This window comes from Schistocerca piceifrons, chromosome 2 (genome assembly GCF_021461385.2).
Source record: "Schistocerca piceifrons isolate TAMUIC-IGC-003096 chromosome 2, iqSchPice1.1, whole genome shotgun sequence".
Lineage (NCBI taxonomy): Eukaryota > Metazoa > Arthropoda > Insecta > Orthoptera > Acrididae > Schistocerca > Schistocerca piceifrons.
In genome coordinates this window covers 357,051,294-357,076,586 of record NC_060139.1, presented here as the reverse complement: position 1 = coordinate 357,076,586, position 25,293 = coordinate 357,051,294, and the positions used below count along the sequence as shown (strand labels likewise).

General features: G+C 42.0%; 1 protein-coding gene across 1 annotated transcript in view; it reads left to right on the top strand.

Annotated features, from left to right (window-relative positions):
* LOC124777822 (zinc finger CCHC domain-containing protein 24-like) overlaps positions 1 to 25,293 on the top strand; it is a 201,427-nt gene that overhangs the window by 76,239 nt on the left and 99,895 nt on the right. The window contains exon 2 of the mRNA XM_047253344.1: positions 8,370 to 8,484. Within this exon, the coding sequence (XP_047109300.1) occupies positions 8,370 to 8,484 (115 nt within the window). The remainder of the gene's footprint in view (positions 1 to 8,369; positions 8,485 to 25,293) is intronic.

The following is a 25,293-nucleotide window of genomic DNA, read 5'->3' as shown; positions in this document are numbered from 1 at the left end:
CAGTAAACAGAAGATTTACTTAACATATACACTGAAGAGCCAAAGAAACTGGTACATCTGCCTAATATCGTGTAGGCCCCTCGCGAGCACGCAGAAGTGCCGCAACACCACGTGGCATGGACTCGACTAATGTCTGAAGTGGTGCTGGAGGGAACTGACACCATGAATCCTGCAGCGCTGTCCATAAATCCATAAGAGTACGAGGGGGTGTAGATCCCTTCTGCACAGCACGTTGCAAGGCATGCAGATCCAGATATGCTCAATAATATTCATGTCTGGGGAGTTTGGTAGCCAAGTGGGAGTGTTCAAACTCAGAAGAGTGTTCCCGGAGCCGCTCTGTACCAATTCTGGACGTGCTGGGTGTCGCATTGTCCTGCTGGAATTGCCCAACTCCGGCGGAATGCACAATGAACATGAGTAGATGCAGGTGATCCGACAGGAAGCTTACATACATGTCAGCTATCAGAGTCGTATCTAGACGTATCATAGGCCCCATATCACTCCAGCTGCGCACGCCCCATACCATTAAAGAACTTTCACTCGCCTGAACAGTCCCCTTCTGACATGCAGGTTCTATGGATTTATGAGATTGTCTCCATCCCCGTACACTTCCATCCGCTCGATGCAATTTGAAACGAGTCTCGTTCGACCAGGCAACATGTTTCCAGTCATCAACAGTCCAATGTCGGTGTTGACAGGCCCACGTTAGCAAAAACCTTTGTGTCGTGCAGTCATCAAGGGTACACGACTGGTCCTTCGGCATCGAAAGCCCATATCGATGATGTTTCGCTGAGTGGTTCGCACGCTGACAATTGTTGATGGATCAGCACTGAAACCTGCAACAATTTTCGGAAGGGTTGCACTTCTGTCACGTTTAACGATTCTCTTCAGTCGTCGTTGGTCCCGTTCTTGCTCGAACTTTTACCGGCCGCAGCGATGTCGGAGATTTGATGTTTTACCGGATTCCTGACATTCACGGTACTGGAAAATCCCCACTTCATCGCTACCTCGGAGATGCTGTGTTCCGTCGCTCGTGCGCCGACTATAACACCATGTTCAAATTCACTTAAATCTTGATAACCTGCCATTGTTGCAGCAGTAACCGATCTAACAACAGAGCCAGACACTTGCTGTCTTATATACGCGTTGCCGTCAGCAGCGCCGTATTCTGCCTGTTTATATATCTCTGTATTGGAATACGCGTGCCTACACCAGTTTCTTAGGGGTATAAGTGCAGATATTATGATCATTGGTAGCTTAATATTTTAACTTGTACTCACTTCAGTGTGTTAGCTGCTTTTTCTCTGCGTCTAACACTCTCCCCGCAAACGCGCCACATAATTTACTATCTCAACTTTTCTGCACGGTCGTAACTGTAACACTAAGTGGGCTACGCCTGTCGGTATAGACTAACCGTTTGGCGTCCTTGCGTCCACACTTCAGCACCTGACGTGCTATCCAGGAGAAAATAATCATTTATGGCTAGCTCTAGCCATATGTACTTGGAGGTACAAAGGAACCTAAACACATATTATATAATGGGTGACTCGAAAAAGAAGAACAGTTTTCGACTGTTTATTATGGGTAAAGAATAAAAAATAGAAACACATTGCGTCTATATAGAGGAAGGTTCAAATTTTTGACACAGCTTGTTTGCAGCAACATGGTGACTACACCACACTTTATGTGTTGGAATTTGCACGAAGTCAGTCCATAGTCCATACCGCCGATTATTTAGCAAGAAGCAGCCTCTGCACAAGCAGATTTATGACTTGGAAGGAAATTCTTGGAAGTTGGTTGCATGCGCAAAGGGAAGAGCACTAATGAGCCACGCATGTCTGGTAAAAATGTGCGTAGTACTCGAGATGTGTTCACACGGATACGGACTACCATTTCGATCTTTCTCGAACAACGCGTAGTGCTCAAGTTGAGTGCACAGTATAGTGTCTCTGCGAACACAAAAATCTGAGCCTTCCTCTATCTAGTGACATGCGCTATGTCTTTCCACCTTTCACAGTTTACCTGTAATAATCAAGAGAAAACCTGTTATTTCTGTTTGAATGTCTTGAGGAACAAAATGAGGATAGGAACCCGATACTGTCTTGAGGAACAAAATGAGGATAGGAACCCGATACGGGAAACATCATTCAATGGCGCTACAGAACTTCGAAGTTACAGGCGCCGGCGCTTCCGTTAGGCCTGTCCTCCGGCGTCAGGCGTAATGTTGTTCACGAACAGACCGTGGACGGGTTGAGACCTGCGGCTTTCTGCACTCAAGTCAGAAATAACAGAACACCTTGACCGACTAGATATAGGACGTTCATATTCACAGAACATGTACATTAGTACGTTCTGTAGAAATGATTATCATTTCAGTCACCTTGGTTCAGCAAGTGCCCTGTTGCCTAGTGGGCACAGGGTCCGCCATGGGCCCTGATGACTTGTTCCCTGTGTAATGACATCGACGCGTATAAGGTGCGGATGGCGTCCTGTGATATAACCAGCCATAATGTATCCACCTCTTTCCAGAGTTCATGTGTGGTGGTTGACGTTGGGTCACACAGCATTGCATCCGTCGTTTCACCATATCCCACGCATATTCCATTGGGGACAACTCTGGTGATCTGGCGGGCTAGGCCAAAGGCTGACGTCCTGTGATACCAAGAAGGCAATTGTTCGTGCAGCAACATGTAGTCGTGCGTTGCTGGTTGCAGTGTCCTGGACACGCGCCAACTGCGATTTGTGGTTGTACCCAATAGCACCCCACACCATATGGCCTTGAGCTGGCGCTGTATGTCTTGTGCGAATGCAGTCACTGTGATGCCGCATCTCTTGTCTGCGGCGAACCAAAATGCGGCCATCATTTTCAAACAAACGGAACATGGATTCGTCCGAAAACACTATTTGGTGTCATATCTGTCCCCAGTGACGTCGTTCCATACACCACTGCCGTCTAGCATGTTTCTGGACATTCGTCAAAGGTATGCGGAGAAGTGGACGACAAGCACGTGTAACTCATGCCGTAATAAACGCCATCGGCCAGTAATTCCTGTTAGTGTACGATGTTTTACAGCGTTCCATTTTGTGCCAGAACCGAGCGGAACGCAGATCTGTCCTGCAATGGCATTCGGATGAGGTGTCGATTTTCTCGGGGGGGGGGGGGGGGGGGAGGGGGTCTGGGTGGTCGACCTGACTCATCTCGTCGTCTTCTACGGCCTTCCGTGAACCATTCTCCTCACACCCGTTGCACAGCCGAAACACTTCGTCCTATACGAGCAGCAGTTTTCCGGGTAAGTGAAACACATTCGCTCATGCCAATAATGCGCCCTCTTTAAAACTCACTGATTTTACGGTACGGTTCGCGTATACGTCTGCAGGGCATCCTGCACGTCTGCTTACGTCACACTGATCCATTACCTTCGGTTTACAGCGACAACGAGAGTCGCAGGCACATTTTACCAGTAGGTGGTGTTGCACCGCGATATCGATGTTTACCTCGAACCTGCAAGCAAAGTTGTAGACAAATGGTTGACGACATAAGGAAGTATCGTTTAACCATTTCGCGTGGTTGGATAGCCTAATGGTGAGACGACTTCTTGCGATGACCGTGAAATGCGAGTTCGGGTCCCGGTATGGCACAAATTTTCACTGTCGTCATTCCGTTATACAGCTGATGATTGCCCATATTCGCAACTGCGTATACGTTTCATGATGAATTAATTGTTTACCTCCTTAATATTATCAATTGCACGCGCCTTTTTTGTTTTAAATCTTACAAGTATTTCCATATCGATTAAAAACCCAGTTTCATAAATTTACTGGACTGCACGTATGGGGTTAAGAATTTGTATGAGCTAGAACAAGCTGTTTTATACTTTTTAGACCGACATAAAAATATGGTTGTTAAAAATTCGTTTTTATTTAAATAATTATTCGTTTCTGTCATTGCCACAATATCCATTTCCAGTACTTCCATTTCTTTATTAGTTCTACAACTTTGCTTCCGACGTTTTTTCTTCAGGTTAGAGACTTCATTATGAAAAACTCACAAAACAATTGCGATTCAAAGTATTGGCCATCGGTGGCCACTACTTTCTCCCCTCTTTCGGGCAGCGTACGAATCCCGCGGAAGAGCCGAGCACCTTTTGAGGAGGTCCATAAATCGAATCTATTATATTCTGAACTTGTTAATGTGACCGGAAGCGCTGGTGAGCCAGGCCGTGTGCTACTGATCAAAAGAGGTGGTAGTCAAAGGAAGCAACGTCTGGATGATATGGCGGCTGTGGCAGGACTTCCCATTTGAATGTGCAAAGTATGGTTCAAATGGCTCTGAGCGCTATGGGACTTAACTTCTGAGGTCATCAGTCCCCTAGAACTTAGAACTACTGAAACAAAACTAACCTAAGGACATCACACACACTCATGCCCGAGGTAGGATTCGAACCTGCGACCGTAGCGGTCACGCGGTTCCAGACTGTAGCGCCTAAAACCGCTCAGCCACCCCTGCCGGCTGCAAAGTATGTTCCAACGGGTTTTACGACGCTGGGTTGAGAATTCTCATGCTGCGAGATCACCATTTCATATCGATCGTTGTATTGCGACCGTTTGTCTTTCAGTGCTCGGCTGATACGCATCAACTGCTTTCGATAACGATCCTCTGTGACTGTTTCCGTCAGTTTCAGTAGCTTCGAAAACCTTCTCTCTTCCACAGCCATGCTGGTCTCCGACATCAAAATCACCGTTCGAACCATTCTCTGTACGTTCTTTCATTAATAGGTGTCTTACCTTAGGTCTCACCCAGCATTTTATTAGCTTCAGACACACATTTATTCATGTTAAAACAGAAAATTAAAATATCCCACAAATTACGGAAATTGGACCTATAAGTTGACGTATTCAATCGAGAATAGCTTTATGATGTAATCAAGAATCGTATTAATGTTTTGATGGCTTTTGTTTTACATTCCTGACCAAGAGAAGTCTACTAGCATCAAACATAGGCCTTAATCTGAAGAAGTAATTTCTGAGAATGTACGTTTGGAGGACAGCATTGTATGGTAGTGAAACATGGACAGTGGGAAAACCGGAGCAGAAGAGAATCGAAGCATTTGAGATGTGGTGCTGCAGAAAAATGCTGGAAATAAGGTGGACTGATAAGGAACGAGACGTTTCTCACAAGGGAACCTCCCCATCGCACCCCCCTCAGATTTAGTTATAAGTTGGCACAGTGGATAGGCCTTGAAAAACTGAACACAGATCAATCGAGAAAACAGGAAGAAGTTGTGTGGAACTATGAAAAAATAAGGAAAATATGAAAACTGAGTAGTCCATGGGCAAGATAGGCAACATCAAGGAGAGTGTGAGCTCATGCGCGCCGTGGTCCCGTGGTTAGCGTGAGCAGCTGCCGAACGAGAGATCCTTGGTTCAAGTCTTCCCTCGAGTAAAACGTTTACCTTCTTTATTTTCGCAAAGTTATGATCTTCTGATACATTCTATACGACACTGGTGACGGCATATGCGTTACATGACAGGAACATGTGGTCGACCCACCTAACTTGTACACTTGGCGAATGGGTAAATAGATTCTTCTACCTTGCCCGATTTAGGTTTTCTTGTTTAGGTGTAGCGTCCCCATACTACGGCGCAGTTACCTCGCATCGGACGGACGGATAATAATTGTCTGAACATAAAAAATTAAACTTTTCACTCGAGGGAAGACTTGAACCAAGGACCTCTCGTTCCGCAGCTGCTCACGCTAGTCATGGGACCACGGCGCTCCTGAGCCTATAATGTCCTTGATGTTACCTGTCATGCGCATGGACTACCCAGTTTGTATATTTTGCTTATTTTTTTCATAGTTCCACACAACTTCTTCCTGTTTTCTCGATTGATCTATGTTCAGTTTTTCAAGGCCTATCCACTGTGCCAACTTATAACTAAATCTGAGGGGGGTGCGATGGGGAGGTTCCCTTGTCAGCAGAATCGGCGAGGAAAGGAATATATGGAAAACACTGACAAGGAGAAGGGACAGGATGATATCGACATCTGTTAAGACATCAGGTAAAAATTTGCATGGTACTAGAGGGAGGCTGTATAGGGTAAAAACTATAGAGGAAGACAAAGATTGGAAAACATCCAACAAATAATTGAGGACTTAGGTTGCAACGTAGGTTGCAAGTGCTACCCTGAGATGAAGAGGTTGCCACAAGAGAGGAATTCGTGTCGCGCCGCATCAAACCAGTCAGAATACTTTTAAAAAATGTTTACACACGCCTAAACGTATTGCGTGACACTTAGTACCTTCTACCTCCACCAGCCCTTGCCACTATTGCCAACTACTGCAAAACGGCGGAAGCAAATTTGTACACCTAATAAATATATTATCAATTTTATCTGCCAACTCCTCACATTCCATATTCTACGAATCAGAGTCCTTGATCTTACCCGCTGTCTCGGTCTTTTGATCAGTACGCCATTTTTATTTTATTTTCGAAATTTCGCGTAAGTTAAAATACAAATATGGCATTAAACATAAGATATACAGCTTAATCAGCACTCCACAAGCTACAGCAGCCCACCAAAGTGCCAGAAACCGAAGTTGACGTCGTCCATGATACACAGTAACATATCCTGTCATGACTGTCAGACCAGTAAACACAGATGCTAAGAAACATTCCTCTGTTACATGTAAAATTTATGTTTTGTTGGTACAAAACAGGTTTCGCGGGCTAAAGCTATATATACAGCTTATGACGTATCAAAACTGTAATGATCTAGAATCTGTTAACGCAGTTAATGGAACCATATTAGAAACGAAAACCTTTCTTTCTCGTAGTGGATCAGAGACAGATCTTATAACAAAATGGTTCAAATGGCTCTGAGCACTATGGGACTTAACTTCTGAGGTCATCAGTGCTCTAGAACTTAGAACTACTTAAACCTAACTAACCTAAGGACATCACACACATCCATGCCCGAGTCAGGATTCGAACCTGCGACCGTAGCGGTCGCGCGGTTCCAGATTGTAGCACCTGGAACCGCTCGGCCACTCCGGCCAGCGATCCTATAACACTCAGACCAACTGGTCACCATATTTGGATGCAGTATCCGAAAATATAGGCAGATGTATGAGACCTAAAACCATAATTCCAGTGTACTTTACTTCTTCGGATCAAGCCGTAAACACAGGCGTAAAGAAAAAACTGTGTTAAATAAATATAATGAAGCGGGCGTGTACTGCCTTACATGGAAAACGATTACCCTCCCGTAGGGCAAACTCATATGTCATTTCGAATAAGACTGCAGTAACATCTTAACTTAAATAATTCCTGATCGGCACTAACAGCGCCCTTGCACAAAACGGGGCGCAGCGTCACGAGCCCTTTAGAAAATTTAAAAATACTCAATAAAAAAATACATATTTTGAATATGTTAGAGCAAGTAGAAATTTTTAGATACAAGAAGAACATACACAGTTCTCGTTGAATAATCAGTTGGAATTAAAGAACCTTAGCATTGGCTAACTTGGATTGTTTATACGATTAAGTAATAGTATGTAATAAAATTCAGTATTATTATGGTTCGTAAAGGGAGCGACCCAGCACCGCTGGTCATGAGTACATGACGTCACACAGTCCACAAGGTAGTCTTCATTCCGCCAGCCTGATAATCCGTCTTAGTCGCTTAAGTGAGACGCTTTTATCCTCGCCAACACTGGGTCACCCTGCCGTCACACCGGGAAGAAAGTGGCAGCTTTTACCATCCCACACAGTAATTTCCATTGTGCCCTGACTAATCACGTTAGTAGTGGCTGTTTTTTATTGCAAATCCGGCTTTTTTTAAAAAATCAGCACCCTCTCACCATAATTTTGTTAAATGCTGGCAAGTTTTAAAACAAGGGTCTGTAACTACACGATCCACTCACGAGCAATTTTTACGAAATTTATGGATCACGTTTTTGTCACTCTTCGTTCGCCGGTACAAAGTAGACAATATTGACTGAATAATCTTGACTAGGAGCGATGGGTACATCTAAGACCTTTTAACACTGTAAGTATATTTTTCACATCAGCTTTATTAATTTCAATGTCCACAAAGTTGAGGCACTGCATATTACTCTTTATCGTGGAGGTAGCGCCTGATAACGTGGCTTTAGGCCGCGAAACTGGTTGTGTATCAGTAATACAAAAATTTTACCAGCTGCCAGCGGAATTATTCCTACTATCATGCCTTTCAACAGCTGCGGATGCCCAGAAAGCAAAGTACTTTGCAGTAATTGCTGAAATGCGACTGCTTCCTTAACGCTGAGCGAGAAGTCGTCAGCGGGGCGCCTCTGCAGCCCAGCAGTAATGCGTGTTGCGGTGTTGCAGGGGAAGCCATGGACGGCGCTGCCAGCGGCGACCGCGGGCGCGGGTTTCGGCCTGGGTCTGGCCGCGCTGCCCGTGCCGCCCCCGCCGCCCCCAGCGCCAGGCCCGGACCCCACTCGTGAGTACCCAGCTGTCTGCCTACGCCACCGTAGTTTATTAAGTGTTCACTATAAGAAGATTCCCGGCGCGGTGGCTGACGGGAGTAGCAGTTTCGAGAGGTATGTAAGTTCAGACAGATATTCATTCATTTCCGATCGCTACCGGATCAGATAGTGAAGGGGGACGAAAATTTAATAGTTATGGGTGACTGGAATTCGGTAGTAGGAAAAGGGAGAGATGGAAACGTAGTAGGTGAATATGCATTGGGGCTAAGAAATGAAAGAGGGAGCCGCCTGATAGAATTTTGCACAGAGCACAACTTAATCATAGCTAACACTTGGTTCAAGAATAATAAAAGAAGGTTGTATACATGGAAGAAGCCTGGAGATAGTGACAGGTTTCAGACAGATTATATAATGGTAAGACAGAGATTTAGGAACCAGGTTTTAAATTGTAAGACATTTCCAGGGGCAGATGTGGACTCTGACCACAATCTATTGGTTATGAACTGTAGATTAAAACTGACGAAACTGCAAATAGGTGGGAATTTAAGGAGATGGAATCTGGATAAACTGAAAGAACCAGAGGTTGTACAAAGTTTCAGGGAGAGCATAAGGGAACAATTGACAGAAATGGGGGAAAGAAATACAGTAGAAGAAGAATGGGTAGCTTTGAGGGATGAAGTAGTGAAGGCAGCAGAGGATCAAGTAGGTAAAAAGAAGAGGGCTACTAGAAATCCCTTGGTAACAGAAGAAATATTGAATTTAATTAATAAAAGAAGAAAATTTAAAACAGTAAATGAAGCAGGCAAAAAGGAATACAAACGTCTCAAAAATGAGATCGATAGGAAGTGCAAAATGGCTAAGCAGGCATGGCTAGAGGACAAATGTAAGGATGTAGAGGCTTATCTCACGAGGGGTAAGATAGATACTGCCTACAGGAAAATTAGAGAGACCTTTGGAGAAAAGAGAACCACTTGCATGAATGTCAAGAGCTCAAATGTAAACCCAGTTCTAAACAGAGAAGGGAAAGCATAAAGGTGGAAGGAGTATATAGAGGGTCTATACAAGGGCGATGTACTTGAGGACAATATTATGGAAATGGAAGAGGATGTAGATGAAGATGAAATGGGAGATATGATACTGCGTGAAGAGTTTGACAGACAACTAAAAGACCTGAGTCGAAACAAGGCCCCGGGAGTAGACAACATTCCGTTAGACCTACTGACAGCCTTGGGAGAGCCAGTCCTGACAAAACTCTACCATCTGGTGAGCAAGATATATGAGTCAGGCCAAATATCTTCAGACTTCAAGAAGAATATAATAACTCCAATCCCAAAGAAAGCAGGTGTTGACATATGTGAAAATTACCGAACTATCAGTTTAATAAGTCACAGCTGCAAAATACTAACGCGAATTCTTTACAGACGAAGGGAAAAACTGATTGAAGCCGACCTCGGGGAAGATCAGTTGGGATTCCGTAGAAATGTTGGAACACGTGAGGCAATACTGACCCTACGGATTATCTTAGAAGAAAGATTAAGGAAAGGCAAACCTACGTTTCTAGCATTTGTAGACTTAGAGAAAGCTTTTGGCAATGTTGACTCGAACACTCTCTTTCAAATTCTGAAGGTGGCAGGGGTAAAATACAGGGAGCGAAAGGCTATTTTCAATATGTACAAAAACCAGATGGCAGTTATGAGTCGAGGGACGTGAAAAGGAAGCAGCGGTTGGGAAGGGAGCGAGACAAGGTTGTAGCATCTCCCCGATGCTATTCAATCTGTGTATTGAGCAAGCAGTAAAGGAAACAAAAGAAAAGTTCGGAGTAGGTATTAAAATCCATGGAGAAGAAATAAAAACTTTGAGGTTCACCGATGACATTGTAATTCTGCCAGAAACAGCAAAGGACTTGGAAGAGCAGTTGAACGGAATGGACAGTGTCTTGAAAGGAGGAAATAAGATGAACATCAACGAAAGCAAAACAAGGATAATGGAATGTAGTCGAACTAAGTCGGGTTATGCTGAGGGAATTAGATTAGGAAAAGAGACACTTAAGGTTGTAAAGGAGTTTTGCTATTTGGGGAGCAAAATAACTGATGATGGTCGAAGTAGAGAGGATATAAAATGTAGACTGGCAATTGGAAGGAAAGCGTTTCTGAAGAAGAGAAAGTTGTTAACATCGAGTATAGCTTGTAGTGTCAGGAAGTTGTTTCTGAAACTACTGGGTGATCAATATGTCAGTACAAATTTGAAAACTTATTAAACCACGAAACAACGAAGATTGAGAGGTAAAAATTGACACACATGTTTGGAATGACATGGAGTTTTATTAGAACCGAAAAAAAACAAAGTATTGCTAGCCGCGTGAAAGATCTCTTGCGCGCGTCGTTTGGTGATGATAGTGTGCTCAGCCGCCACTTTCGTCATGCTTGGCCTCCCAGGTCCCCAGGCCTCAGTCCGTGCGATTATTGGCTTTGGGGTTACCTGTAGTCGCAAGTGTATCGTGATCGACCGACATCTCTAGGGATGCTGAAAGACAACATTCGACGCCAATGCCTCACCATAACTCGGGACATGCTTTACAGTGCTGTTCACAACACTACAGCTATTGTTGAGGAATGATGGTGGACATATTGAACATTTCCTGTAAAGAACATCATCTTTGCTTTGTCTTACTTTGTTACGCTAATTATTGCTATTCTGGTCAGATGAAGCGCCATCTGTCAGACATTTTTTAACGTTTCTATTTTTTGGTTCTAATAAAACCTCATGTCATTCCAAGCATGTGTGTCAATTTGTACCTCTCTATCTAGATTATTCCGTGATTTATTCAGTTTTCAAATTTATACTGACTTTTTGATCACCCAGTATTTGTATGGAGTGTAGCCATGTATGGGGGTGAAACATGGACGATAAATAGTTTGGACAAGAAGAGAATAGAAACTTTCTAAATGTGGTGCTACAGAAGAATGTTGAAGATTAGATAGGTAGATCACGGAACTCATGAGGAGGTATTGAATAGGATTGGGAAGAAGAAGAGTTTATGGTACAAGTTGACTACAAGAAGGGATCGGTTGGTAGGACATGTTCTGAGGCGTCAAGGGATCACCAATTTAGCATTGGAGGGCAGCGTGGAGGGTAAAAATCGTAGAGGGAGACGAAGGGATGAATACACTAAGCAGATTCAGAAGGATGTAGGTAGCAGTACGTACCGGGAGATGAAGAAGCTTGCACAGGATAGAGTAGCATGGAAAGCTGCATCAAACCAGTCTCAGGACTGAAGACCACAACAACAACCGAACCGTTAAATACACTACACGACAAAAAGATAAAGTGAAGCTCTCTGGAGGGATGGAGAAAAAGAAATGAAGCCCAGTTTTGGTTTAGGCATTCTTGGCTGTTGTAATTTCAAGCAGAATGCAGCTGATCTTTCCATCTCTTCTGAGGACGCCCAACATTCCTTGTCCCTTGATGTGTATATTTGTATATTACTTTAGGTACTCGTTCTTATAATATCATTTGAACACCCTCATACCATTTCTTTCTGTACTTCTTTGTTTTCTGAAGTATGCTTTTGACAGCCTGTTCACTCCTTATTTTACTATTATTTATCCAATCTATGAACCTGTAACCAGGAGTCTCATTTCTGCTGCATCAGTCCGGTTGCAGACTGTTTTTTCTTCTAACTAGGGTCAGGGGAACAGTAGTACAGCCATAGACAATATTTTTATTCATTATTCACTACTAGATGAACATTCTGCTAGTCAAAGGGTGAATGGCTTTTCAGACCACGATGCACAAATTTTAACACTAAAAGGCTTTTGCACTCAAACGAACGTCACATATAATTACAGACTATGTAGGAAAGCTAATCCAACAGCAATAGAGAGTTTTTTGAGTCTCGTCAAGGAACAAGAGTGGCAGGATGTTTATAGCGCCGATAACATAGATGACAAATATAATGCTTTCCTTAACACATTTCTCATACTCTTTGAGAGCTGCTTTCCATTAGAACGTTCTAAACGGGGTACTATCAGTAAAATGCAGCCCGAGTGGCTGACTAGTGGGATAAGAATGTCATGTAGAATAAAGCGGGAATTATATCAAAAAGTTAGAAGTAGTCACAATCAAGCTACAGTAGCCCTTTGCAAACAGCACTGTAAGGTGTTTAAATATGTTATTAGGAAGGCAAAGACTATGCGGTATGCAAATAGAATAGCTAATTCACAAGATAAAACTGAAACCATATGGTCAGTTTTGAAGGAAGTCTCTGGTCAGCAGCACAAGGTCAAAAATGGATCAAATGGCTTTGAGCACTGAGGGACTTAACATCTGAGGTCATCAGTACCCTAGAACTTCGAACTACTTAAACCTAACTAACCTAAGAACATCACACAATCCATGCCCGAGGCAGGATTCGAACCTGCGACCGTAGCAGTCGCGCGGTTCCGCACTGAAGCGCCTAGAAGATATAAAGTCAGTTCATAGGAAAAATATTTCCATTACTCATAAATCAGATGTATTACAGTATTTAACAATCATTTTCTGAGCATTGCTGGTAATTCTAAAAAAAATTTAGTTTCCAAAGGGAATCACATAACTATCTTGTCAAATGCCTTTCCGAGATTTATGTCTGAAATACTCCTCTGTGATACAGACAAGGGGAAGATTGAATCAATAATTAAATCACTGAAGAGTAAGGACTCTCGTGTATATGATGGAGTGCATAGCAGAATATTAAACTACTGTGCTGCACATGTTAACCTTGTACTTAGCCATATCTCTAATTTTTCCATTAGGAATGGTCAGTTTCCTGAACGATTAAAGTACTCAGTAGTAAAGCCGCTTTATAAAAAGGGAGAAAGGGATAATGTAGACAATTTTAGACCTATTTCTATGCCGTCATTGTTTCCTAAAGTTACTGGAATGGCTGTGTGTGTAACGATAATTGAACATTTTATATTACGTAATTTGCTGTCAAATGTACATTTCGGCTTCAGAAGTCGTTTAACAACTGATAATGCTATATTCTCTTTTATCTGTGAGGTACTGAATGGGCGAAACAAAGGGTTTCGAACGCTAGCCATATTTGTTGATTTAACTATGGGATTTGATTGTGTTGATCACAAAATATTGCTCCAGAAGTTGGACCATTACAGAATACGGGGAGTAACTCACAACTGGTTCACCTATTACTTCCGCAACAGACAGCAAAATGTCATTATTCATAGTGTTGAGAATGGCTGTGATGAGGTGTCTGAGAGGGGTAGAGTCAAGTGGGGGGTGCCCCAGGAATCAGTGTTGGGGCCACTCCTCTTCCTTATTTATATAAATTATATGCCCTCTAGTATTATGGGTAACTCTAAAATATTTACGTTTGCTTATCAATTTAGCTTGGTAGTGAATGATGTGTGCAACACTGGCTCGGTTTCAAATAGTGCAGTTCATGACGTAAGTTCATGGCTTGTAGAAAATGAACTAAATCGCAGTAAGACTCAACTTTTACGGTTTCTAACACACAATTCCACAAAACCTGGCGTTTTAATTTCACAGAATGGCATATGATTAATGAAACTGAACAGTTCAAATTTCTAGGTTTTCAGATAGATAGTAAACTGTCATGGGAAGCCCACGTCCAGGATCTTGTTCAAATACTTAATGCTGCCATTTTTGCTATTCGAACAGTATCAGAAGTGAGTGGTCGTTCGACACGAAAATTACTGTACTTTGCTTATTTTCATTCGCTTATGTCGTAAGGTATTATATTTTGGGGTAACCTTCCCATTCTATGAGGATATTTTTGGCTCAGAAATGGGTGGTTCGGGCAATAATTGGTGTAAGTTCACGAACCTCGCTTGTCGACCCCTGTTCACGAGTGTGGGTATTTTGACATTGGCCTCTCAATATATATATATTTCTATATATATATATATATATATATATATATATATATATATATATATTTTCTTGTTAACAATATTAACTTATTCCCAAGAACAAGCAGCTTTCACTCAGTTAATACTTGGCATAAATCAAACCTGCATTTGGATCCAACTTCCTTAACTCTCGTGCAGAAAGGTGTGCAGTATACTGCTGCATCCATTTTCAATAAACTACCACTAGAATTCAAAAATATTAGCAGTAATCCACGCACTTTCAAATCGAAACTGAAGAGTTTCCTCATGGGTCACTCCTATTCTGTCGAGGAGTTCCTTGAAAAATTAAGCTGATTCTTGCTGTATTGTTGATTGCGTTTACTTAAATGTATGGCTTGACTTTTTCGGGTCCATGAATATTTTATTGTATCTGTTATTACCTTCATGTTGTAATTTCAAGTACTGACACGTTCCATGACCTTGGAGAATTGCTCCTCAGTTTGGTCCTACGGAACTTGACGTGTAAATAAATAAACTGTCTGGATGCTAGAGCCCAAATCTCTGACGCATACATTATACCTGGCAGCGTCATCACATTATAAAAATTTAGTACTGTCTCTTTTCTAACTTTTTGAGAAGAGTGCGATTAATAGCACTTACCAACTGTTGGAATTTGTGCAGTTTGTATTCATGATCATTGTGCGTGATTTATGAGGCCTCCCCCCCCCCCCCCCCCTGTTATTTAAAACATTTTTTTGTTCTAGAGGTTTATCATCTATTATTGCTGATTACCATGGAATGACATTATTTCAGTTTCATCTTCAGATATTATTATATTAGAATCAACAGCTACCTAGTGCAAGAACCAATTTGATCTCTGTAATTTATTTTCTGAGTCTGCTAAAGTTATTTGATCATCTGCAAACTGAATCGAATTTATAACTTTATTATTAAGCTTATAATGGTGCATTACTTTATTTTCCCATGGCTATATGACTCCGTCTATGTACGTATGAAATAATGTGGGTGTTAAAGGACACCCTTGTCTCATTCCTTGACAGATGTTTCTCGCAAACAGACTTCCCTTTTGTACTTTGATTTTGTTGTGTTTGCACTTACGTTGAATTACAGTTATACATTCTGGCCATACCATTCGATTCTGAAATTTCGCATATTTAACTCTATTGACTTAATCAAAAGCTTTCTCAAAATCAGTAAAGCCCATGTATGTGAGATGATTGTATTTTCTGTGTTTTTCAATAATTTGGCAGACTGGAAAATCAATGTCTATGTAAGATCTTCCCATCCGAAACCCATTCTGTTCTTCAGTAAGAAACGCTTCCGGAAGCACATTTAATCTGTTTGTTATTGGTTTCGCATATAACTTGTATTCAGAGTTCAGAAGACTAATACCTCGATAACTGTCACATTTTCTGCGATCCTCTCTTTCAAATAATAGGATAACAACTGATGTTTCCCAATCTTGTGGTACATTACTGTATTTCCAACAAGTATTTACAAAATTCAGTAGCTTTATGACTAATGATTCCGAAGCATATTGAAATAATTCCACATTGAGGTTGCCTTCCCCTGGGGATTTTCTATTTTTACACGTTTTTGACACAACCTTTCGTTCTTCCACTGATATAAGATCAACATGCTCGTCACTAACTGCAGTTTTCACATTTTCTCATCATCTGTCCATAGATTTTGGAAATAATCCAACCACTCATTTTCTGAAGTGGAGTTAATTTGAATCATATCTCTTTCATCTTTATTAAGTAAAAACCAGATGGCAGTTATAAGAGTCGAGGGGCATGAAAGGGAAGCAGTGGTTGGGAAGGGAGTAAGACTGGGTTGTAGCCTCACCCCTATGTTATTCAATCTATATATTGAGCAAGCAGTAAAGGAAACAAAAGAAAAATTTGGAGTAGGAATTAAAATCCATGGAGAAGAAATAAAAACTTTGAGGTTCGCCGATGACATTGTAATTCTGTCAGAGACAGCAAAAGACTTGGAAGAGCAGTTGAACGGAATGGACAGTGTCTTGAAAGGAGGATACAAGATGAACATCAACAAAAGCAAAACGAGGATAATGGAATTTAGTCGAATTAAGTTGGGTGATGCTGAGGGAATTAGGTTAGGAAATGAGACACTTAAAGTAGTAAAGCAGTTTTGCTATTTGCAGAGCAAAATAACTGATTATGGTCGAAGTAGAGAGGATATAAAATGTAGACTGGCAATGGCAACGAAAGCGTTTCTGAAGAAGAGAAATTTGTTAACATCCAGTATAGATTTAAGCGTCAGGAAGTCGTGTCTGAAAGTATTTGTATGGAGTGTAGCCATGCATGGAAGTGAAACATGGACGGTAAATAGTTTGGACAAGAAGAGAATAGAAGCTTTCTAAATGTGGTGCTACAGAAGAATGCTGAAGGTTAGATGGGTAGATCACATAACTAATGAGGAGGTATTGAATAGAATTGGGGAGAAGAGGAGTTTGTGGCACAACGTGACAAGAAGAAGGGATCGATTGGTGGGACATGTTCTAAGGCATCAAGGGATCACAAATTTAGCATTGGAGGGCAGCGTGGAGGGTAAAAATCGTAGAGGGAGACCAAGAGATGGATACGCTAAGCAGATTCAGACGGATGTAGGTTGCAGTAGGTACTGGGAGATGAAGAAGCTTGCACAGGATAGAGCAGCATGGAGAGCTGCATGAAAGCAGTCTCAGGACTGAAGACCACAACAACAACAACAACAAGTATGTGGTGTTACTGCAATGATTACAAAACTGACTAAAATTTGCGAAGAACTCGGCGATATGAGCCCACTTGTGAGTATGACGTTGCACCCCCTTTTGGCCTGGATGCAAGCACCGATTCGATTGTGAAGGGTGGTAAAAAGTCGTTATATCAGCATTGGCAGCCGAAGACTTCCGGCATAAGAAGTCAGCCTCATTCTGCCAACGGCCTTGTCAAAGAGGGCGGAGGAGCGGATAGAGGTTCAGGGCACTCTCTTGTCCTAGGGGTGGGAAATTGCCCATAAAGGCGGAACAATCAGCAATGATCAACGACATGAGGATGCAGAAGGCAATGGAGACCACTGCATTAAAGACACGTAACGTGTATCCACAAGACATGTGGCCTGTAATTGAAGAAGTGTCATGATGATCACTCCATTGGCAAAAGATTCCGGAATAGTCCCCCATTCGGATCTCCGGGAGGGGACTGCCAAGGGGGAAGTTACCATGAGAAAAAGATTGAATAATCAACGAAAGGATAACGTTCTACGAGTCGAGGCGTGGAATGTCAGAAGCTTGAACGTGGTAGGGAAACTAGAAAATCTGAAAAGGGAAATGCAAAGGCTCAATCTAGATATAGTAGGGGTCAGTGAAGTGAAGTGGAAGGAAGACAAGGATTTCTGGTCAGATGAGTATCGGGTAATATTAACAGTAGCAGAAAATGGTATAACAGGTGTAGGATTCGTTATGAATAGGAAGGTAGGGCAAAGGGTGTGTTACTGTGAACAGTTCAGTGACCGGGTTGTTCTAATCAGAATCGACAGCAGACCAACACCGACAACGATAGTTCAGGTATACATGCCGACGTCGCAAGCTGAAGATGAACAGATAGAGAAAGTGTATGAGGATATTGAAAGGGTAATGCAGTATGTAAAGGGGGACGAAAATCTAATAGTCATGGGCGACTGGAATGCAGTTGTAGGGGAAGGAGTAGAAGGAAAGGTTACAGGAGAATATGGGCTTGGGACAAGGAATGAAAGAGGAGAAAGACTAATTGAGTTCTGTAATAAGTTTCAGCTAGTAATAGCGAATACCCTGTTCAAGAATCACAAGAGGAGGACGTATACTTGGAAAAGGCCGGGAGATACGGGAAGATTTCAATTAGATTACATCATGGTCAGACAGAGATTCCGAAATCAGATACTGGATTGTAAGGCGTACCCAGGAGCAGATATAGACTCAGATCACAATATAGTAGTGATGAAGAGTAGGCTGAAGTTCAAGACATTAGTCAGGAAGAATCAATACGCAAAGAAGTGGGATACGGAAGTACTAAGGAATGGCGAGATACGTTTGAAGTTCCCTAACGCTATAGATACAGCAATAAGGAATAGCGCAGTAGGCAGTACAGTTGAAGAGGAATGGACATCTCTAAAAAGGGCCATCGCAGAAGTTGGGAAGGAAAACATAGGTACAAAGAAGGTAGCTGCGAAGAAACCATGGGTAACAGAAGAAATACTTCAGTTGATTGATGAAAGGAGGAAGTACAAACATGTTCCGGGGAATCAGGAATACAGAAATACAAGTCGCTGAGGAATGAAATAAATAGGAAGTGCAGGTAAGCTAAGACGAAATGGCTGCAGGAAAAATGTGAAGACATCGAAAAAGATATGATTGTCGGAAGGACAGACTCAGCATACAGGAAAGTCAAAACAACGTTTGGTGACACTAAAAGCAACAGTGGTAACATTAAGAGTGCAACGGGAATTCCACCGTTAAATGCAGAGGAGAAAGCAGGTAGGTGGAAAGAATACATTGAAAGCCTCTATGAGGGTGAAGATTTGTCTGATGTGATAGAAGAAGAAACAGGAGTCGATTTAGAAGAGGTAGGGGATCCAGTATTAGAATCGAAATTTAAAAGAGCTTACGGTCAAATAAGGCAGAAGGGATAGATAACATTCCATCAGAATTTCTAAAATCATTGGGGGAAGTGGCAACAAAACGGCTATTCACGTTGGTGTGTAGAATATATGTCTGGCGATATACCATCTGACTTTCGGAAAAGCATCATACACACAATTCCGAAGACTGCAAGAGCTGACAAGTGCGAGAATTATCGCACAATCAGCTTAACAGCTCATGCATGGAAGCTGCTTACAAGAATAATATACAGAAGAATGGAAAAGAAAATTGAGAATGCGCTAGGTGACGATCAGTTTGGCTTTAGGAAAAGTAAAGGGACGAGAGAGGCAATTCTGACGTTACGGCTAATAATGGAAGCAAGGCTAAAGAAAAATCAAGACACTTTCATAGGATTTGTCGACCTGGAAAAAGCGTTCGAGAATATAAAATGGTGCAAGCTGTTCGAGATTCTGAAAAAAGTAGGGGTAAGCTATGGGGACAGACGGGTCATATACAATATGTACAACAACCAAGAGGGAATAATAAGAGTGGACGATCAAGAACGAAGTGCTCGTATTAAGAAGGATGTAAGACAAGGCTGTAGCCTTTCGCCCCTACTCTTCAATCTGTACATCGAGAAAGCAATGAGGGAAGTAAAAGAAAGGTTCAGGAGTGGAATTAAAATACAAGGTGAAAGGATATCAATGATACGATTCGCTGATGACATTGCTATCCTGAGTGAAAGTGAAGAAGAATTAAATGATTTGCTGAACGGAATGAACAGTCTAATGAGTACACAGTATGGTTTGAGAGTAAATCGGAGAAAGACGATGGTAATGAGAAGTAGTAGAAATGAGAACAGCGAGAAACTTAACATCAGGATTGATGGTCACGAAGTCAATGAAGTTAAGGAATTCTGCTACCTAGGCAGTAAAATAACCAATGACGGACGGAGCAAGGAGGACATCAAAAGCAGACTCGCTATGGCAAAAAAGGCATTTCTGGCCAAGAGAAGTCTACTAATATCAAATACCAGCCTTAATTTGAGGAAGAAATTTCTGAGGATGTACGTCTGGAGTACAGCATTGTATGATAGTGTAACATGGACTGTGGGAAAACCGGAACAGAAGAGAATCGAAGCATGTGGTGCTATAGACGAATGTTGAAAATTAGGTGGACTGATAAGGTAAGGAATGAGGAGGTTCTACGCAGAACCGGAGAGGAAAGGAATATGTGGAAAACACTGATAAGGAGAAGGGACAGGATGATAGGACATCTGCTAAGACATGAGGGAATGACTTCCGTGGTACTAGAGGGAGCTGTAGAGGGCAAAAACTGTAGAGGAAGACAGAGATTGGAATACGTCAAGCAAATAATTGAGGACGTAGGTTGCAAGTGCTACTCTGAGATGAAGAGGTTAGCACAGGAAAGGAATTCGTGGCGGGCCGCATCAACCCAATCAGTAGACTGATGACCAAAAAAAAAAAAAAAAAAAATCCTCTCTGAGGCAATCTGGCTCACAACTGACGTAACTGGTCCTTGATACAGTGGATACTGGTGCTGGCACGAAGCTGATGTCCAGGCTGAACCCATACATGTTGTGGGGCGGCGGGTAAAAGTTAATCTTTTGTTTGTTCGCCGTTTTTCTCACGGGAGCCTGGCAACTAATATTGTGGTTAGCCAGAAAGCGAAGGGTAACATACTGGCCTTAGTTTCCAGTCTGCACGGCCACATCTGGTCCAGCCCACTGAAAGAAAAGTTTCTATCCACCTACTTATTTGCGGGATCAGGACTATGATTTTAAATAAAAGTATAAAGTTCCAATCAAAATTATATTACGTAACGTTTCTCACATACAACACTTGGAAATTCACTGTTTTCAATTGAAACCAAGTCTTTCTATTCTAATAGCACATTTAGCAGTTCAGAGTGACCTCTACGGTACGTTCCTACCAGATTGTTTTCCACCCTGACTAAAATTACTCAATGAAAGTGTGCAATAAATGTTCGAAATTAATGCTCGCCATAAAAGTGGGAAAAAAAAGTCACCTCTTGCCACGTGGAACTGACAATTCACATGGACGGCACACTAACAGCTACTCTGGTGAATTCTAAGCGATCCAGGACGCTCGTTGTACAGTCCTCTCGAGTTCACTATCCGTTTTTACCGCAAAATACGCGCTTTGACACAGTTCGGCTCTGATATCATCCGAGACAGAGAGCGATCCGACGTTTAACACACGTGGATCTTACAGTAGCTGAATGCGAAGTGAACCTCCGTACTGCCTCTCGGGCTGTATTTATATAGGTGCCGGAGCAGACGGCCGATGGAACATCTGTTGTCTACGGCTATCTGCATACTGCAGTAGCCTCCGAACGACCGCTATCTCGGGCACATAATCTTTAATAACATATTTACAATTTTTTTCAGGAACTTCTTAATTTTTATTTGTATTCAGTTAAGTTGTTTGAAATCACCGAAAAAGTTTCAGCTCGCTAGAATGAAAACTTTGCCTTCTAGATTTTTTATAGTGGAACTAACGTTAGATCGTTATCTCTGAACCATATCTTTACTAGAACTTATGTCAGCAGTTACTAATACTACAACTCTCAAATTTAGTATAGCCCTACCACTTGGTATGTTTTATCATCCACTTTTACCAAAATTCTCTATCATTAAAATCACAGGTACTTAATCGACAACAATTGGGCACATTTTAGTTACAAAATTGGTTTTTACTTAATTATTCAAAAACTATAAGAGGTAGCTTATCGTGGTCTTTCAGTTATTATTTTTGGGGTGAAATGAAGCAAAAAGCAAATTTTCATGTTTCTAAGTCCATTATATAAGCGCCTCTGATTTTTCCTAAAAACGTGGATTCCGATGTTAATTCTTGTTACATGGTTTTGGAAACCTGCATCACTTATTTATGAGCTCTAACTGCACCATCTGACCAAATTCTGGCTTTCCATCTTCATTATTTAGCGCCACCTATTTTTCTCATAAAACGGCATTTTTACGTAAACTATTAAGTCTAGAACGTAAAGACTTGGTATTTGGAACATTATAACACTAAACTATATTTTAACAAAATTTTAAACGTAAATTTTGATTTTAAATTTCATACTTAATTGTGGTGCAATACTTGCGCGCTGCGCGCTGACGCGTTAAGGTGACGTGGCGCTACTAACAGTGAACTTGCTCGCCTCTGTATCTCACACGTGATACAGCGCTTGGCTTGCTTCAGTGTCCAATCGGTGACGGATTAGGGGATCTCGCCGGCCACAGGAGTACCTCAGCATCACGTAGACAGTCCATTAATATACGTGTCATGTGTGGACGAGCATCGTTCCTTTCAAACATACTGTAGAGCCACGATGCTGTCACGTGAGAGGTAACACTTTCTTTTTAATTTATTGACTTTCGGTACGTGCCTATGCAGACCTCTCAATTGCGTAAATGCGAATTATGACGACACGAAGGTGAGGACAAAACAACACCCAGTTCCCGAGAGGAGAAAATCTCGGAGACGGCCGGGAATCGAGCCTGGACCCCTTCAGTTAGCAATCCGTCGCGCTGGCCGCTCAGCTACCCAGGCGGACAAGGCACCACACGAGGACGCAGGATGTCCGTAATGTACCGTTGTGCCGTCACAATTCCCTTAGTCCCTACCAGCCGTGGCCCTGAATTCATACCAAACGGCTTCTCAGATCTCTAAAACACTCGAAGACCTCTAATCCACGTCATCACCATACTCGCTGACGAGAATCGCCTAGAACAGTAACAGTTGGGAGGAGCATACCACAGAACTGCAGAAACGCCTTAACAAATCTGTATTTGCAATTCGAGTGTTAGCAGACATAGGCGACATAAAAATGGAAAAGCTTGCATACTTTATCTACTTTCATTCCATAATGTCACATGGTATAATATTTTGGGGTAACTCTTCAAGTCAAACAAAAGTTTTCAGAGTCCAAAAGCGTGTAATACGTATTATTTGTGGAGTAAATTCACGGACGTCCTGTAGAAACCTCTTCAAAGAACGGGGTATACTAACTACTGCCTCTCAGTATATTTACTCCTTAATGAAATTTGTCCTAAATAATATATCTCTTTTTCCAACAAACAGCTCAGTTCATACATACAATACCAGGAACAAAAATGATCTGCACAAGGACTTAAAAGCACTTACTTTAGTTCAAAAAGGGGTCCACTACTCAGGAACACTCATCTTCAATAATTTGCCAGCAAACATAAAAAATTTAGTTACAAATAAAGATCAGTTTTAAGGAGCCTGAAAGACTTACTAGTGGCCAACTCCTTCTACTCCATTGACGAATTTTTTAATAGAAACAAATGATGCATTGTATATACTCATACTATTAGTATTGTTATTTCAGCTAAATAAAAGATGTATTGTATATACTCATACTATTACTATTGTTATTTCAGTTTAAAAAAATTTGATAGAAACAAATGATGTATTGTATATACTCATACTATTAGTATTGTTATTTCAGCTTAAAAAAAAAATTGACTTTATCCACATCCACGAAGATCTCCTCAGCACGGATCTATGGAACGAAAAACTAATCTACTCTAACCTAATCTAGTGGAGAACCATGACACATCGTCGAACGCAGTGCGACGCCGTTCAGCAGTCCGTGTTTCCCGGTCAGGTACCACTCCAAACCCAGCTGTTTGTGCTGTGCTGGGCAACCTACGCATGGGATGGTAATTCCCTAGTCCGGCTGCTGCTGGTCTCTGACCAAAGGTGTGGGATGACACAGAACGTTGCCGTGTGTCCATTATTTCTTCTCGGATGGCAAGCGCAGGTGTGAAGGGGCTACGACGTGCTCGGCGCACAAAAGAGCGAAACTCCCTTGTTGTGGTCAGACGTGGTCCCGCGGAAACTTGACGACGAGTATGTCTGCTCTCAGGTTACCAGGCCGCTGTCACGTCTGAATGACCAACAAATCTGGATATTGTACGATTCGATGAGCCGACCAAATGGAGACCCACAATGAGTCCCCTTTCAAACTCTGTCAGGTGCTATCAGCTTTGACTCACACGAGTATGCGCATTCTCCGTGTGCTACACGCTGATCACTCAAAAACTCACGCTATTCAGGCCCCTTATACAGCGTGTCTCTCCTAAGAGTCATCAGATGCGTTTGCTCTAGTGTTTCCGCAGATATTTCGAGTTTCGTTTTTACAATGTGTGGCTGTAGGCGGCCCAACAAATACTGCGCACATCTTTCATGAGACGCCCGATGTCACAGGAAAGAGACGGTTTGTTTCCCTTTACAAACAAAATTATTTTTAAAACGAAATTTTACGTGCTCATTCGATAGAGCGATCGTAAAATAGTCTAGTGCGATATTCGTTTCATCGACATGTACGAACAAGGACAGTAAAACACGAAGAATATCCTGTACTCGAGCAGCGATGAGCAGCAGCGCTGCTTCATGGCGGGAGCCGTCAGAGTGGGCTGGAGGAGTGCTGTCGTTGTTGGGGTTCTGGTTACTCTTCGTGTTTTACTGTCCTTGTTAATACATGTAGTTGAAACTAACATTGCACTAGACTAATTTGCGACCACTCTATAGAATGAGCACTTCGCTTTATTTTGTTCGTGGCGGGGAACGAACTGACCATTTCCGTCGACACTGGGCGACGTGTAAGAGACGTGACGAGTTGTACTTGCTTGGGCTGACTCCACCAACACACTGTAAAAACAAAATTTCAAATACTTGTAGAAACACCAGAGAAAATGCGCCTGACGATTTTTAGGAGAGACACCCAGTATATTCTGCCAAGCCTGGTAACAACAGTAAACACAAACAACGCTAATGCACTCTGTTGACCAGCCTACCGGTACAGTGGACTGTACATACCCTCCGATAGTGTGTACGTATACGAAGTTACACTGATATCCGATCATATCTTCTGGGAACTTCATTCTTTTGTGTAACATCCTACTCAGATTCCATCATCTGTGTCATCCTTCCCTCATACACACCTCACATCATTTTTATATAAAATTTCTGTCAATCTTCTCCCCACCGATATCCCTAACACCCAGTCACCATACTGATTCCAACTGCTTAAACACTGACGGAAAAAAGTCATATGAACAAAAACTAATTTGTGTAGAGTAATGAAATTTCCCCAATTCATTTGTCTGGGCAACATATGTGATTGATTAACATTGCAAGATCACATGTTAATATTTGCATATTGTACGTGGCAACATCTCTTAATATTTTTCCATTTCCAGTACATACTGGTTCTCCGACAGGCCCTATAATATA